Source organism: Trichechus manatus, unplaced genomic scaffold, assembly GCF_000243295.1.
Source record: "Trichechus manatus latirostris isolate Lorelei unplaced genomic scaffold, TriManLat1.0 scaffold00153, whole genome shotgun sequence".
Lineage (NCBI taxonomy): Eukaryota > Metazoa > Chordata > Mammalia > Sirenia > Trichechidae > Trichechus > Trichechus manatus.
Genome location: NW_004444089.1, coordinates 6,027,477 through 6,042,259, shown reverse-complemented (window position 1 = coordinate 6,042,259; position 14,783 = coordinate 6,027,477). Strand labels below are relative to the sequence as shown.

General features: G+C 38.1%; 1 protein-coding gene across 1 annotated transcript in view; it reads right to left on the bottom strand.

Moving 5' to 3' along the window:
• Positions 1-14,783, bottom strand: part of NBEA (neurobeachin) — a 685,423-nt gene that overhangs the window by 565,092 nt on the left and 105,548 nt on the right. Inside the window, exon 16 of the mRNA XM_023740363.1 lies at positions 11,962-12,054. Coding sequence (XP_023596131.1) covers positions 11,962-12,054 — 93 coding nt within the window. The remainder of the gene's footprint in view (positions 1-11,961; positions 12,055-14,783) is intronic.

The following is a 14,783-nucleotide window of genomic DNA, read 5'->3' as shown; positions in this document are numbered from 1 at the left end:
TCTTGTATTCCTTATAGTTAACACTAACTTCTCTGGCACGTCTCTTGGAACAATTTCATTATCGTTTTCTCTACCTTCTTTTCATTGTAGAGAATGGCTCCAAAGGAGGTAAGCTCTCAGAGACACAAACATGCCCTGGATATACCTTTTTGTTGAGACTTTACATACTCTCTGGGTTGGCTGGGTGGAGAAAGATCAGACCAATGAACTCTGATTTATCTTTGGACAAGACCATTTTTTAACCTTTCACTAAAGTTTTCCATGGCAAAGTAGGATTCTGCCTCTGTCATCCCTTCTGTTGTGAGAGAAGGGGTAGCAGAAGCTGGCCTGGACTGAAAGAGTCCAGTAAAGCGAGGTATGATGAATAGAGTATAAAATAGCTATCAGGAAACTTGTACTCTACTATCAGCTTAGTAGGAGCCCTAGTGGCTCAGCGGTTAAGAGTTCGGCTGTTAACCAAAAAGTCGGCAGTTCGAATCCACCAGCTGCTCCTGAAAACCCTATGGGGCAGTTCTACTCTGTCTTATAGGGTTGCTCTGAGTTGGAATTGACTCGACAGCAACAGGTTATCAGGTTAATAACTTGCTCCATAAATTCGGGAAAGTTAGTTAAGTTCTTAAAGTCTCCCTTTCCCTGTCTGCAATAAATGTTTTTATTTGTTTTACTTGCTTTATTTACATGTGCAAGTACCCTTCCTTCTCCATTTCTGGGCTTCTCTTCTTCAGGAAACCCTGGTGGCGTAGTGGTTAAGAGCTACTGCTTCTAACCAAAAGGTCGGCAATTCTACTCCACCAGGCACTCCTCGGAAACTCTATGGGGCAGTTCTACTCTGGACCATAGGGTTGCTACGAGTCGGAATCAACTCAGAGGCAATGGGTTTGGTTTCTTTGGTCTCCTTCAGAAAGCAGAGCCCTAAGAAAGCAGAGACTGAGTCTCCCATGGGTCTGGATCGAGGTGTTAAAAAGAGACTAACATACCCAGATTTGAAATTAGCTTCTTCCATGGGCTCAGATGAGATTCACTGTCAGGCCAAAAAATTCTTCTAGATGTAAATGAGATGCTAAGTTTGGATGATATCTCATTTTTGAAGAGTTTTAAAGATGATTTCCTTACGTTTTCTAGGTATGTAATCAAATCATCTATAAATAATGATACATATTTCCTTCTCTCTTTTCTAATAATTGTCTCTTTTTTCTGTTTCAAATCCTGAATAATAATTAATGGTTATGACTACATTATAGTGGAAACACTTGTCTCAATACTGATCTGAATGCTGCTAGAGTTTCATATTTATATTTGATGTCAGCTATTTAAGAGAACTATCTACCACGTAACACCAAAGAAATATTCTGATTTTATCAGAACTACATATTAAATTGTACTTATTGTTATTTTGCTACCTATTCAAATTATCACATGGCAATATACTGAGCTTAAGAATTCTGGCTCCAGAGTTAGACAAATCCAAATTCAGAAGTCAACTTGACTGACAAGTAGATTTCTAAGTATGGATAAAAGGCAAATTCTCTAATCTCCAGTTTTCTCATCTCTAAACAAGGATAAATAACAATGTCTACATCACAAATAATTGCTATACAATGCATATATATTATCCACTGATAGTCATTACTTGTTAAGTGTATATATGTCAACTACTACTAATAAAAATATTAATGTAAATATCATCCTATACAATTTTTTATTCTAGCTATACATTTCTTAAAATTATACTATCCACTGTATTGGGAGATAAATCTTACATGGTTTTAGCGGAATATTCTTTTTAAGGAGGGTAAGTGAGATCAATACGGTGGCCGCAACAATGGATTCAAGCATAACAACGATTGTAAGGATGGCGCAGGACCAGGCAGTGTTTCGTTCTGTGGTGTGTAGGGTTGCTATGAATTGGAACTGATTCGACGGCACCTAACAACAACAGCGAGTGAGATTTGTGCAACATTTTCTTTTTTTTTGCTATCTTTATCAAGGTTTCTAGCAAGATATTACATGATTTCAGAAAAGTAATTAGGGATTTTTGTAGCCTATTTTCTCTCTAGATAAGTTTATACACATAGAAATTAGAAGTTTAAAAAACATGAACTATAAAAACGGTCTTACTAAAGCTTATTTTGAAGTAATCCTTTATAGTAACTTTTACAAGTGGTTTATTTTTCTTGTTAGTCTATTTTTTTTTTTCACTTCTTCTTCTTGTGTTTACTAAGTAATTAATTAAGGGGGGAATCATTCATTTCATTGAAATTTTCGCTTATTAGCATACAATTATATACACTTTATTTTTTATTCTTGCCAGCTGCTTTCCTCCATATCCTTAATTTCCAGTCTTTGTTAATAACCATTAGAAGTTAATATCCAGATTACTAATAATACTAAACACAGTTAATATTTTCTATATGCAGAGAGTTAACCTAGTTAACATCTGCTATACGCAAAGCACTGTTCTAATCCACTTTACATCTAATATCTCATAATTTCTTAAAATCTTATGAGGGAAGTAGTAAGGTTTTACCCATTTGGAGAGGTAAAAACTGGTTAGCTTTGCTTACATTTTCAATGTTTTTTATTCGGCACATATGTACTAACGTTATGCCAATTTTTTATTACAGCGATACGCATACAACAAAACATACAATATTGCATCAATTTCTACGTGTACACTTCGGTGACTTTGATTACATCCTTCAAGTTGTGAAACCATTCTTGCTACCTCTTCCCAAATTATCCCGCCACCTTTTACATATACGCAATGCATTCTAAGTAAACACCCCCACTTTCCCTCTCCGTCCCACACCTGATAACCACTAATTACTTTTAGCTTCTCTATATTTGATTCTTTCATATAAGTGAGATCATACAGTATTTGTCCTTTTGTGTCTGACTTATTTCATATGCTCAGCAAAACATCCTCTAAGTTCACACACCTTGTGGCATGCATCAGAACCTCATTCCTCTTTATGGCTGAGCAATACACATTGTACGTATACACCACATTTTGTTTATCCACTGATCAGCTGATGGACATTTCATTGTTTCCACTTTTTAGCTATTGTGAACAGTGCTGCAGTGAATACGGGTGCACACGTGTCTGTTCCCGTCGCCGCCTTCAGGCCTTCTGCGTGTGTGTGCAAGAGTGGAATTGGCAGATCATACGGTAGTTTTATGTTCAACTTTTTGAGGAACTTCCAAACTGTTTTCCACAATGGCTGTACCCACTTACAATCCTACCAGCAACGGATGAGTGTTCCTGTTTCTCCACAACCTCGTCAACACTGACTGTTTTCCATTTTTTTGATCATCACCATTTTTATGGGAGTGACATGGTCTCTCATTGTTGTTTTCATTTGCATTTCCCTATTTGAGCATTTCTGCATGTGCTCGCTGGCCATCTGAATATCCTCCTTGGTGAAATGTCTGTTCAAGCACTTGGCCCATATTTTGATTGGGTTGTTTGTCTTCTTGTTGTTCACTTGTAGAAGAATTTTATAAATTTTGGATATTAGATCTTTATTGGATATATGGTGCCCAAATTCTTTCTTCCACTCTGTAGGCTGTCTTCTCACTTTTTTTAGATAAAGTCTTTTGATAAAAAGAATTAATTTGTATGAAGTCCCATTTATCTATTTGGTTTTTCGCTGCTTCTGGTTTTGTTGCCGTATTAGATAATTCATCACAAAAACCCACAACCCCCAGATTCATCCCTACATTTTTTTGTATGAATGTTATGGTTTTCGTTTTCAGGTTAAGGCCCTGGATCCATATGAACTTGGTTTTGTGTATGGTGTAAAAGTTGGATCCAATTTTCCCAGTACCGTTTAAAGAGACTCTTCCTTCCCTGTTGAATGGATTTAACACCCTTGTCAAAAATCAGTTGATCATAGATGTATGGACTTATTTCTGGGCTCTCAATTCTATACATTGGTGTATGTGTCTGATACTATACCAATACCAGACTTTTTAAATTACTATAGCTTTATAGTATGTTTTGAAGTCAGGAAGTGTTCGTCCTCCTACTTTATTCTTCTTCTTTATTCAGTGTTCCCTGCCCTTCCATGTAAATTTGAGGATTGGCTTTTCTATTTCTGTCAAGAAGGCTGTTGGAATTTTGATGGAGATTGCATTGAATATATATATTGCTTTGGATATTATTGATATTTTAACTATATGAAGTCTTCAATCCACAGGCACGAAATGCTCTTCCATTTATTTAGATCCTTTTTGATTTCTTTTAGCAATGTTTTATAGTTTTCTGTATACAGGTCTTTTACTTTCCTGGTTAAATTTATTCTTTTAGATGCTACTGTAAAAGGTAATGTTTCCTTAATTTCCCTTTCTTCCTGCACACCGCTAATGTACAGAAACCCTGCTGATTTTGTGTGTCGACCTTGTACCCTGCCACTTTGCTGAATTCATTCATTAGTTCTAATAGTTTCCTCGTGAATTCTATGGGATTTTCCATGTATAGAATCATGTCATCTATTAAAAGGATAGTTTTGCTTCCTCCTACCCAATGTGGATACCTTTCTTCCCCCACCCCCACCCCCCCGCCCCACCAGCCTAATGGCAGGTGGGAGTGGGCATTCCAATCTTGTTTCTGATCTTATGGGAATGCTCTCAGTCTTTCTCTGTTTAGTGTAATGGTCACTGTGGGTTTGTTGTAGATGGCCTTTATTATATTGAAGAATTTTCCCTGGATTCCTATGTTGTTGAGTGTTTTTATCATGAAAGGGTGGTGACTTGCTAATACCCCTTCTACATCAATTGAGATGATCAAGTGTTTTTTTTTTTTTTCTTTCTCCCTTTGTTCTATTAATGTGATGTATTGCATTGATTGATTTTCTAATGTTGAACTATCTTTGCGTTCCCGGGATAAATCCCACTTGACCATGGTGTAAACATATTAAATCCTTTTAGTATGTTTTGGATTCTGTTTCCTAGAATTTTGTTGAGTATTTTCACACCTATATTCATTAAGGATGTTGCTCTGTCTTTTTCTGTTCTTATGGTGTCTCTGGTTTTGGCATCAGTGTAATGCCTCCTTCATGAAATGAGTTAGGTAGTGTTCCTTCCTCTTCTGTTTTTTAGAAAAGTTTAAAATAGTCCTGGAGTCACATCTTCTATAAATGTTTGATAGAATTCCCCTGTGAAGCCATCTGGACCAGAACTTTCCCTTTTTGGGAGGTCAATCTTTTCACTAGTTATGGGTTTGTAGAGATCCATTTTCTTCTTGAGTCAATTTAGGGAGTTTATGTGATTCAAGGATTTTGTCCATTTATTCTAAATTGTCTGATTTGTTGGCATATGACTCTTCATAGTATTCCCTTACAATCGTTTTTATTTCTACAGGATTGGTTGCAGTGTTTCCATCTTTGTCTCTGATGTTAGGTATTTTCACCTTCTCTCTCTTTTTCTCGGTTAGTCTGTTGTTTTGTCTATTTTACTGATCTTCTCAAAGAGCGGACTTCTGGTTTTGTTGATTCTCTGTACTGGTTTTCTGTTCTCTACTTCATATATTTCTGCTCTGATCTTTATAATTTCGTTTCTTCTGGTAGCTTTGAGCTTGGTTTGTTCTCCCTTTTCTAATTCCTCAAGTTGGTAAGTTATTGATTTAGCACCTTCCTCCTTTTTTTAATGTAGACATTCATTGCTATGAACATCCCTCTAAACCTGCCTTCACTGAGTCCCATAGGGTTTAGTATATTTTGTTTTCATTCTCATTCACTCCTAAGTATTTTCCGATTTCTCTCTCGATTCCTTACATGATCCATTGAGTATTTAGTAGTATATTATTTACTTTTCACATATTTGTATTTTTTTCCTGTTTTCTTTCCGTTATTAATTTCTAGTTTCATTCCACTGTGGTCGGAAAAGATGTTTTGTATGATTTAAATCTTTTTAAACTTATTGAGACTTGCTTTGTGTCCTAAAATATGGTCTGTTCTGGAGATTCATCCAAGTGCACTGGAGAAGAATGTATATTGTGCTGTTGTTGGGTAGAGTGTTCTATACATGTCTGTTAAGTCCAGTTAGTAACAGTGTTATTCAGGTCTTCTGTTACTTTATTGATCTTCTTTCAAGTTGTTTTACCTATTATCAAAAGCATTGAATTCAAATCTCCTACTATTATTGTGTTGTTGCTGGTAGGTGCCATTGAGTCGGTTCCGACTTACAGTGACCCTGTGTACAACAAAAAGAAACGCTGCCCAGTCCTGCGCCATCCTCACGATCGTTATGTTCGAGCCCATTGTTGCAGCCACTGTGTCAATCCATCTTGTTGAGGGTCTTCCTCTTCTTTGCTAACCCTCTACTTTACCATCTATGCTGTTCTTCTCCAGAGACTGGTCCCTCCTGATAACATGTCCAAAGTACGTGAGACAAAGACTCACCTCCTTGCTTCTAAGCAGCATTCTGGCTGTACTTCTTCTAAGACAGATTTGTTCGTTCTTCTGGCAGCCCATGGTATATTCAATATTCTTCATGACCACCATAATTCAAAGGCATCAATTCTTCTTCGGTCTTTCTTATTCATTGTCCAACTTTCGCGTGCATATGAGGTGACTGAAAATACCATGGCTTGGGTCAGGCGCACCTTAGTCTTTAAAGTGACATCTCTGTTTTTTAATACTTTAAAGAGATTTTTTTGCAGCAGATTTGCCCAGTGCAATGTGTCATTTGATTTCTTGATTGCTGCTTCCATGGGCATTGACTGTGGATCTAAGTAAAATGAAATCCTTGACAACTTCAATCTTTTCTCCATTTATCATGATGTTGCTTACTGGTACAGTTGTGAGAATTTTTGTTTTCTTTATGTTGAGATGTAACCCATACTGAAGGCTGTAGTCTTTGATCTTTATTAGTAAGTGCTTCAAGTGCTCTTCACTTTCAGCAAGCAAGGTTGTGTCTACTATTATTGTAGACCTGTCTATTTATCCCTTCAATTCTGTCAGTTTGCTTTATAAATTTTGGGGCTCTGACATTAGGTGCATAAATACTGGTATTTGTTGTATCATCTCAGTAAATTTTCCCTTTTATCATTATATAGCGCACTTATTTGTCTCTAATAACAATAGATCTTGACTTAAAAACTACTTTGTCTGATATTATAATTAACACGCCTGCTTTCTTTTGATTATGATTTATATGGAATGTTTTCCTCCATCCTTTAACTTTTAACTTTTTTATGTCTTTGTGTCTAAGATGTGTCTCTTGCAGACAGCATATCAATGGGTCATGTTTTTATATCCATTCTGCCACTCTCTGTCTCTTGGCTGGAGCATTTAATTCATTGATGTTCATGGCAATTACAAAGATAAAGGCTTTACTTCTGCCATTTTGTTACACGTTTTTGTGAGATTTATGGCTTCTTTGCTCCACTTCCCTCCAGTGCTTTCTTTAGTGTATAGAATTTCTCTCTCTTATTTGTTATGAAGACTTTAGAGGCTATTTTTGGTTTAAGGTTTAAAAATTATCTCAGGGCAATAGTTTCAGGGGTTCATTCAGCCTCCATGGCTACAGAAATTCTGGCTTCTATAAGAATTTGAAATTCTGTTCTGCATTTTCCCCCTTTGATCAGGATTCTTCTACAGAATCTTTGATAAAAATGTTCAGTAATGGCACCTGGGTACCATCCAGCTCTTCTGGTCTCATAGCAAAGGAGGCAGTTGTTCATGGATGCAATTAGCCACACATTCCGTATCCTTCTCCTATCCCTGACTCTCCTTCTTCCTCTGTTGCTCCATGCAAATAGAGACCAATTGCTATGACTTGGATGACTGCCTGTAAGCTTTTAAGACCTAGGCCTTATTCAACGAACTAGGAGATAGAACAGAAGGAGTAAACACGTTATTAGGCCAATTAACTGGGATGTCCCATGAAACCATGACCCTAAACCTCCAAACCAAGGAACCAAATACCAGGAGGTTTTTGGTGTACATAAGCATCCTCAACAGCTACTCTCGCTCTCACTTTTGGATGACAGTTCTGCCCGGTACATTACTCTTAGATGATGGTTCTTTTCTTTTGGCACTTTAACTATGTCATCGCACTGCCTTCTTGCCTGCATGGTCTCTGAAGAGAAATCAGCACTTAGTCTTACTGAGGACCCTTGTGTATGATACTTAGCTCATATTGTGCCACTCTCAAAATTCTCTTTGTCCTTGGTTCTCAAAAGTTTGATAACGATGTGCCTCGGTGTGTTTCTTTTAGGGTTTATCCTATATGGGGTTCAATGAGCTTCTTGAATGTAAATTTCCTATCTTTCATGATATTTGGGAAGTTTTCTGCCATTATTTCTACAAAAAATTCTCTCAGGTCATTTCTCTCTCTCTTCTCCATCTGGAACTCCCATAATGCACATATTATCCCTCTTGATGGTGTCTCACATGTCCCTTAAGCTTTGTTCATTTTTCTTCATTCCATTTTTGCTTGTTCCTCACACTGAGAAAATTCAGAGGTCCTGTCTTCAAGTTCACTGATCCTCTATTCTGACATTTCGACTCTACTGCTGAATCCTTCCATGGCGGTGGACATTCGTATTATTTTACTATTAAGCTCCAGTATTTGTTTGTCTGTCTGTTTTTTTTAAGATTTCTTTCTCTTTATTGAAATTCTTGTTTTGTTCTTATATTGTTTAGGTTTTCTTTAAATCTTTTCCATGTTTTCCTTTATCTCTGTGAACATACTTAATTCTAAGCTTTGAAGTCTTTGTCTTGTAATTGCAGTACCTGACCTTCCTCTGGGACAATTCCTGCTCCTTTGTTTTCATCATTTACATAAGCCATCCTTTCCTATGTTTCATATACTTTGTAATTGCTGTCTTCAAGACATTAAGATATTATTATTACTATTTTGCTTGGATAAATCAGAGTTAGATTCTTCCCCTTCTCTATAGATTGCTCTTCCTCTTTATTATTGTTGTTACTGTTTTATGTTATTGTAGGATGTATTTGTGTTTCTACTCCAGCATCCCTCTCTAGGTACACTAGTTGTTGCTGCTTCACTGCTGTTCTCCTTCCCCAGGGGCGCCAGCCGTCATTGTTTCATAGCTAGTTTCCCTAACTGGGGGAACCGACTTAGCCACTACAGCACTTAACTCTGTCACTTGTAGTGTTAGCCGTGGTCACCTTCCCTACCAATAGTGGAGGTGCTGGCCATATTACTCTGATGTCAGACTTCCTCCCCGCCCCGAGAGATGCTGGGTATGCCCCTCAAGTACATGTCTCCCCACTGGGGTTACTGGCTGCCCCTGGTTGCTCATCAACAAGTCTCCCTCACTGTGAGGGCTAGCCATACAACTCTAACACTAGGCCCTCCACCCAGAAACTGCAGTGGATACAGACACGCAACAAGACTCTTCTCTCAGGAACACTGGCTATATTACACCATCCTCGAAGTCCCACCTTGTAAACGGCAGCTGTTGCTGATTCACCCCACGTCTTCACTGTTTATGGTCACCAGTCCACGCTGTGTTCACCTCATTGTTTCTTCCCAGGATTCACAGGAACTCCCATCCACACAGTGCTCACCTACTCACACTGTTCCAAGGCTGTTTGTTCAGGTGTCAGCCTCACCTCTCTGTCAGAACCAACTGTTCACGTACTGTGTTGTGGTCTCCACTGCACTTCAGCGACTGCCAGAAATTTCTCTGGCTTGTGTCTGCTGCACTGGAAGGAATAGTGGTGGAGGTTCTCCTGACATTATGCCTGGCAGATATGTTTTGGCTTTGGAGCCACTGGATGGCTGGGCGTGGATTTCCGCCACATACATGTGTGCTTGGTTGATCTTTCACTGCAGGCCAGCAGCGGTGAGGCGTGGCCTTCCTGTGGCTGGACCAGCAGTGCTGGGGCGTGGCCTTCCTTCCTGTGGCAGGGTCAGCAGCGCTGGGGCGTGGCCTTCCTTCCTGTGGCAGGGCCAGCAGCGCTGGGGCGTGGCCTTCCTTCCTGTGGCAGAGCCAGCAGCGCTGAGGCGTGGCCTTCCTTCCTGTGGCAGAGCAAGCAGCGCTGGGCGTGGTTTTCAGGCCAGCAGCACTGACCCAGTTCTCCCACCAGGGGGTTGGTGGGGAAGGGGATAGCTGGTTCCTAGTGGGCTGTTGGCTGATCGGCATTTCCCACCTTGGTTGTTGTATGTGTCCTGGGACTGATGTGTGGTTCCAGATCCAATTCCTGGTATTTTCCCATTATTTTCCCATTGCTGCACTTGCCTGAGACATGGGAGCACAAGCCTGCACTGTCGCACTTTCCCTGTGCCCCTCCTCAGGGGTGTTCGCTACAGCTTTCCTACCTGCTGAATGAATTCCTACAGCTCAGTACGCACCATTCTACCTGGGTAGCACTTTCCTGGGGTTTTTGGGACTCAAATCTATGCTGTGCCCATGAGCTTCTCTCTTTCAGACTGCTTCCCTCAAATACGGCTCATCTGCATGTACGGCTCAGCTGCATAATTCTTTGTTATTTATCAAATGGTTCTCTGAATCCAATATGATTCAAGAGGATTCTGCTAACCGCCATGTTGCATTTGTATCTATTATTTCAAAGAAGCAATCAACTTTTGCACCTTATGGTGAGCCTTTTATCTCCAGAAAGGGTACCTTCACTGACCCTTTGTGAGATTTGCTATCATTGAACCCTCTCATCATTTTTCTTATGTTCTCTCTTCCCTATATCATTCACAGCTTTTATACAATCTTAACAGCTTTAAGCAGCTGTTACTCATATTTTGGAGTGCATGGATTGTAACTATCATCCTAACAATTGTGCTTGTGAGAGATTTTATCTTTTATTCCTTGCTGCTTTATTTATGAATTTTACAGAAGAAGGAGAAAGACTTAAACAACCATATTTACATAGGAATTGCCTGCTTATTTTTAATTTTACATTATTTGTACTTTTCCATGTTTTTCTATATCTTCAAATGCTTTTTCTTGATACTGTCTAAGAGGTCGCATCTAGAGTACGTTTCTTTAAGTTATTTAAATTTCTTTTAAATAAGTGATCGTTACCGCTTAATATTAAAAGTGCATACCCTTCTGCACTGTGAGCATTGTGTCACCCAGTATCCTTGCAGTTTTTCACGTCGGAGCAAATCTTTTCTACAGTCCTGATTTTGTAAGAACTATTCCCTTTGTTTGAACTCTTCATGCCTCTTTTCTCCTTTACTTGCCTATTGATTTGGTACCAAAATGTATGTAATATCTAGACTATCCAGCATGTTAAAGATCTCTCATCTAGATTTTATGCAGTTTTCGTCAGTGTCACCAATAAACTCTCTGGTTAATTTAATCATTGAAAAGAACAGACAACAGTGAGATTCTAAGAAAAAAACCTCAGCTCCTTCCTATCAGCTGTACAGAAATGGATTTTAAAAAGAATATTCATGCTGTGGACAACATAGTATGTAAGTACAATCATTATACAAGCAGTTGTTGCTTACTGAAAAAGTATTTTTAAAAAGATCTAACTTCCTGGCTTTGTAAAAGAAAAGGTACTCTAGGATCTTCAAATCACAAAAGAAATCAACAAGCCTCATTGTTAAAAAAAGGAAACAAACAAATAATAAAATACTGACTCAGAATGTGAACAAAGATCAGCTCTTAGAGAGACTTCAATAGACATGGTATTCCCTGGGTTAGAGAAAGTTTTTGTTGAAATGCATATCCATATGGGCTTTATTTTATTTTTACAAAATATTTTATTACATCCTTAAAAGGAACAACATTTTATTTTCAGGAAGCAAATAGACATAAACTGTATCATTTCAATTGAGATTTTGTTCCAAAATCTACTACTAAAACATTATTTTATAAAGTATTACGTTGTTTACCACAGGAAGCTATTATTTTCCATTGTTAGATTATTCCAGTAAAATTTCATGTTAAATTAGATACAAGATTAGGAAAAGGACATTTTCAGTAGATATGTCTACAATTCATTATGAAAAATAATAACTTACTTGTGACCTAAATGCTTCAGAAAGTATCCCAGAACCTTCAGAGCTTGAACCCAAATACTTTCACTTTTAGAAGCCAATAATTTGTAGATAACTCTAAAATAAAAAAACAATATATACATATAATCTTTTTAATCTTTCATGCACTTACTAATATTAAAAACCTAAATGTATGCTTTACAAAGAAGCTATAAATATATAAAATATCAAATGTCTCTCAGAATACTTACAATTCTCTGTAAAAATTTAAAATTAGCATATTTCATTATTTTTTCTTTAAACTTGGCCTTCTAATATATACTCCAAAGGGTAATGCCATTGGTTGTTTATAAGTATTGCCTTCTAGAACCCCCTCTTCTCTGAGAACTGCCCCCAACATTTGCACCGGATGGCCTCTTGTCATGGCAAATTGGAGCCTGGGTAGACATCTGCCTAGTTATATCTCTTCTGCAAGGATCTGGAATGGGGTCTGAGAAACGTTATCTAGTCTCTGCTTGGCTCTTGAATTAGGACATGATTTAAAACACCATCTAGGCCAGCCATGTTTTGATTCTGCTGAGAGAGGTTGGGGAAGCTAGCCCACACAAAGAAAGAGGAACGAAGCAGCCACACAGAGAGCAACAGAGAACAAACTTGTTTCCTGGCAGTTTCACAGTTCTTGATTCCTACCCTAATGATGTTTTTATAACAGACACATTATTCTGCTTTCACTTAAGCTAGTTGGAGAGGTATTCTGTCACATGGATAAAAAGCCTCTACTAACATATAACCTACCCTATCAGTCACTACAAATACTGTTAGAACAGGGCCATACCCATTATAATGTTTATACATACTTTAGAAATTTTATCCCACTACTTTTTTTTTTTTTGAGGTAAATATTTCTCCATATGGTAGAGAGGGCAATGACAATATATTTTTTGCAACTAAATCTAGAATTATAAAAGGTTCTTGCAGTAGTGGCAATGGAAACTCTATGAAATTAGGATGTGTTTCATCGTATTAAATACGTTTTTTAAAAAATAAAATGTCAAGGTACATCTCAAAGCTGATGTAATCTAGGCTGATGAAAAGGAGCTGCTAATAGGAAATGCAGTGTAATTTTCATATCATTTTAGTGACATTTACAAAGGCAAACAAATAACATAAAATTCATGTCATCAATTTTACTTTTAACATTAGTCTATACTATTAAAAAAGAAAATAAGATATTGTTAATATTGCTTCTTACTTTGAGTTTAGCACATTGAAAAGTACATTATGAGAACAGAAAAGCTTAAGAGCGATTATTTTCCTTGGAAGGTGAGTTTTTTCAAAACCCCCAAATTCCTCAATGTATTGTGTTTACACTGAAATCCAGTTTCAGAACTCTCAGGGACCAGGATCAGTAATAACAAAAATAGTAGAAAAGGAAAGATATAAAGGTAGAGAAAATTCAGAAAATCATTATAAAGTATTTTCAACAGCAGGCACAATCTGGAGAACCAAATTAAGAGCTCACGGCCTGGAAGTGTAGCTCTACTCAGAAATACAATCGGAAGCTCCCACAGAATCCCTATTCTCCAGAAAAAACTGCGAGTAAGTGTGTGTGGAGGGGGGAAGATAGAAGATTCTACTCTGGGTCAACAGAAATTATGATTCAATTATAAAACATGAAAATGTCTAGGGAAACACATGCACACTACATAGGATCTTCTTCACAATCAGACAAGTGTTTCTTGCAAAACTGGATTCAAAGGATAATGATACAGTATCAATAGGAAACTTACTGACAAATAAGCTAGTGAATGCTTACTTGTAAAATAATAAGATAGATGAATCAAAATTCATCTGCTCAAGCTCACTATATTCGGCCAGAAAATGGTCTACACTAGGTAAGGTAGCTGTCTCTTCTTCTCGTGAAGATTTACAAACATAAGAAGATCAAATTCTCCTTCAGTTGTTCAGTTAGTATTTTAACACCACAAAGGGCCGCCTTAAGTCCAGCTAAAATACCACCGGAATTAAATTAAGTTCCTTTTGTTTGTTCAATTCTTAGTATGTATGAATCACAATCAATCAAACTCCCCTTCGAAAAAAACTTCATATACAATTATTACCCTTTAATGTCTATTTTCAAAGGAGCCCCGGTGGCGCAATGGTTAAGCGCTCAGCTACAGACCGAAAGCTCGGTGGTTCACACTCACACAGCAGCTCCACGGGAGAAAGACCTGGCGATCTGCTTCCGTAAAAATGACAGCCTGGAAACCCCTATGGGGCAGTTCTATTCTGTCCCATGGGGTCACGATGAGTCGGAGTAGACTCAAAAGCACCCAACAACAACACCTGTTTCTAGGATGTTGTTGTTGTTAGCTACCATCAAGTTGACGTCTGACTCACAGTGACACCATGCACGACACAGCGGAAGGCTGTCCAGCCCTTTGCTGTTCCTGTGACGAGTTGGGAGTGGACCCTTGCAGTCCACAGGGTTTTCATTAGCTGATTTTCAGAAGTAGATCACCAGGCCTTTCTTCTTAGTCCACCTTAGTCTGAAAGCTCTGCTGAAACCTGTTCCGCGTCACAGCAACACACAGGCCTCCACTGACAGATGGGAGGGGGCTGCGCATGAGGTGCATGGGCCAGAAATCCACCTGGGTCTCCCTCACGTGTGGTGAGAATTCTACCACTGGACCACCAACATCCCCCATCCCCGTTTTCTAAGCTACATATTATTCAATGTTTTAACCCTTTTCCATATTTTTTTTTACATCTTGTAAAGCTATTTTTTCCCTCTTTTTAACCTTTCTGAACCTATCTTCTCTGCATTATTCTGAAGTAGAAAAACT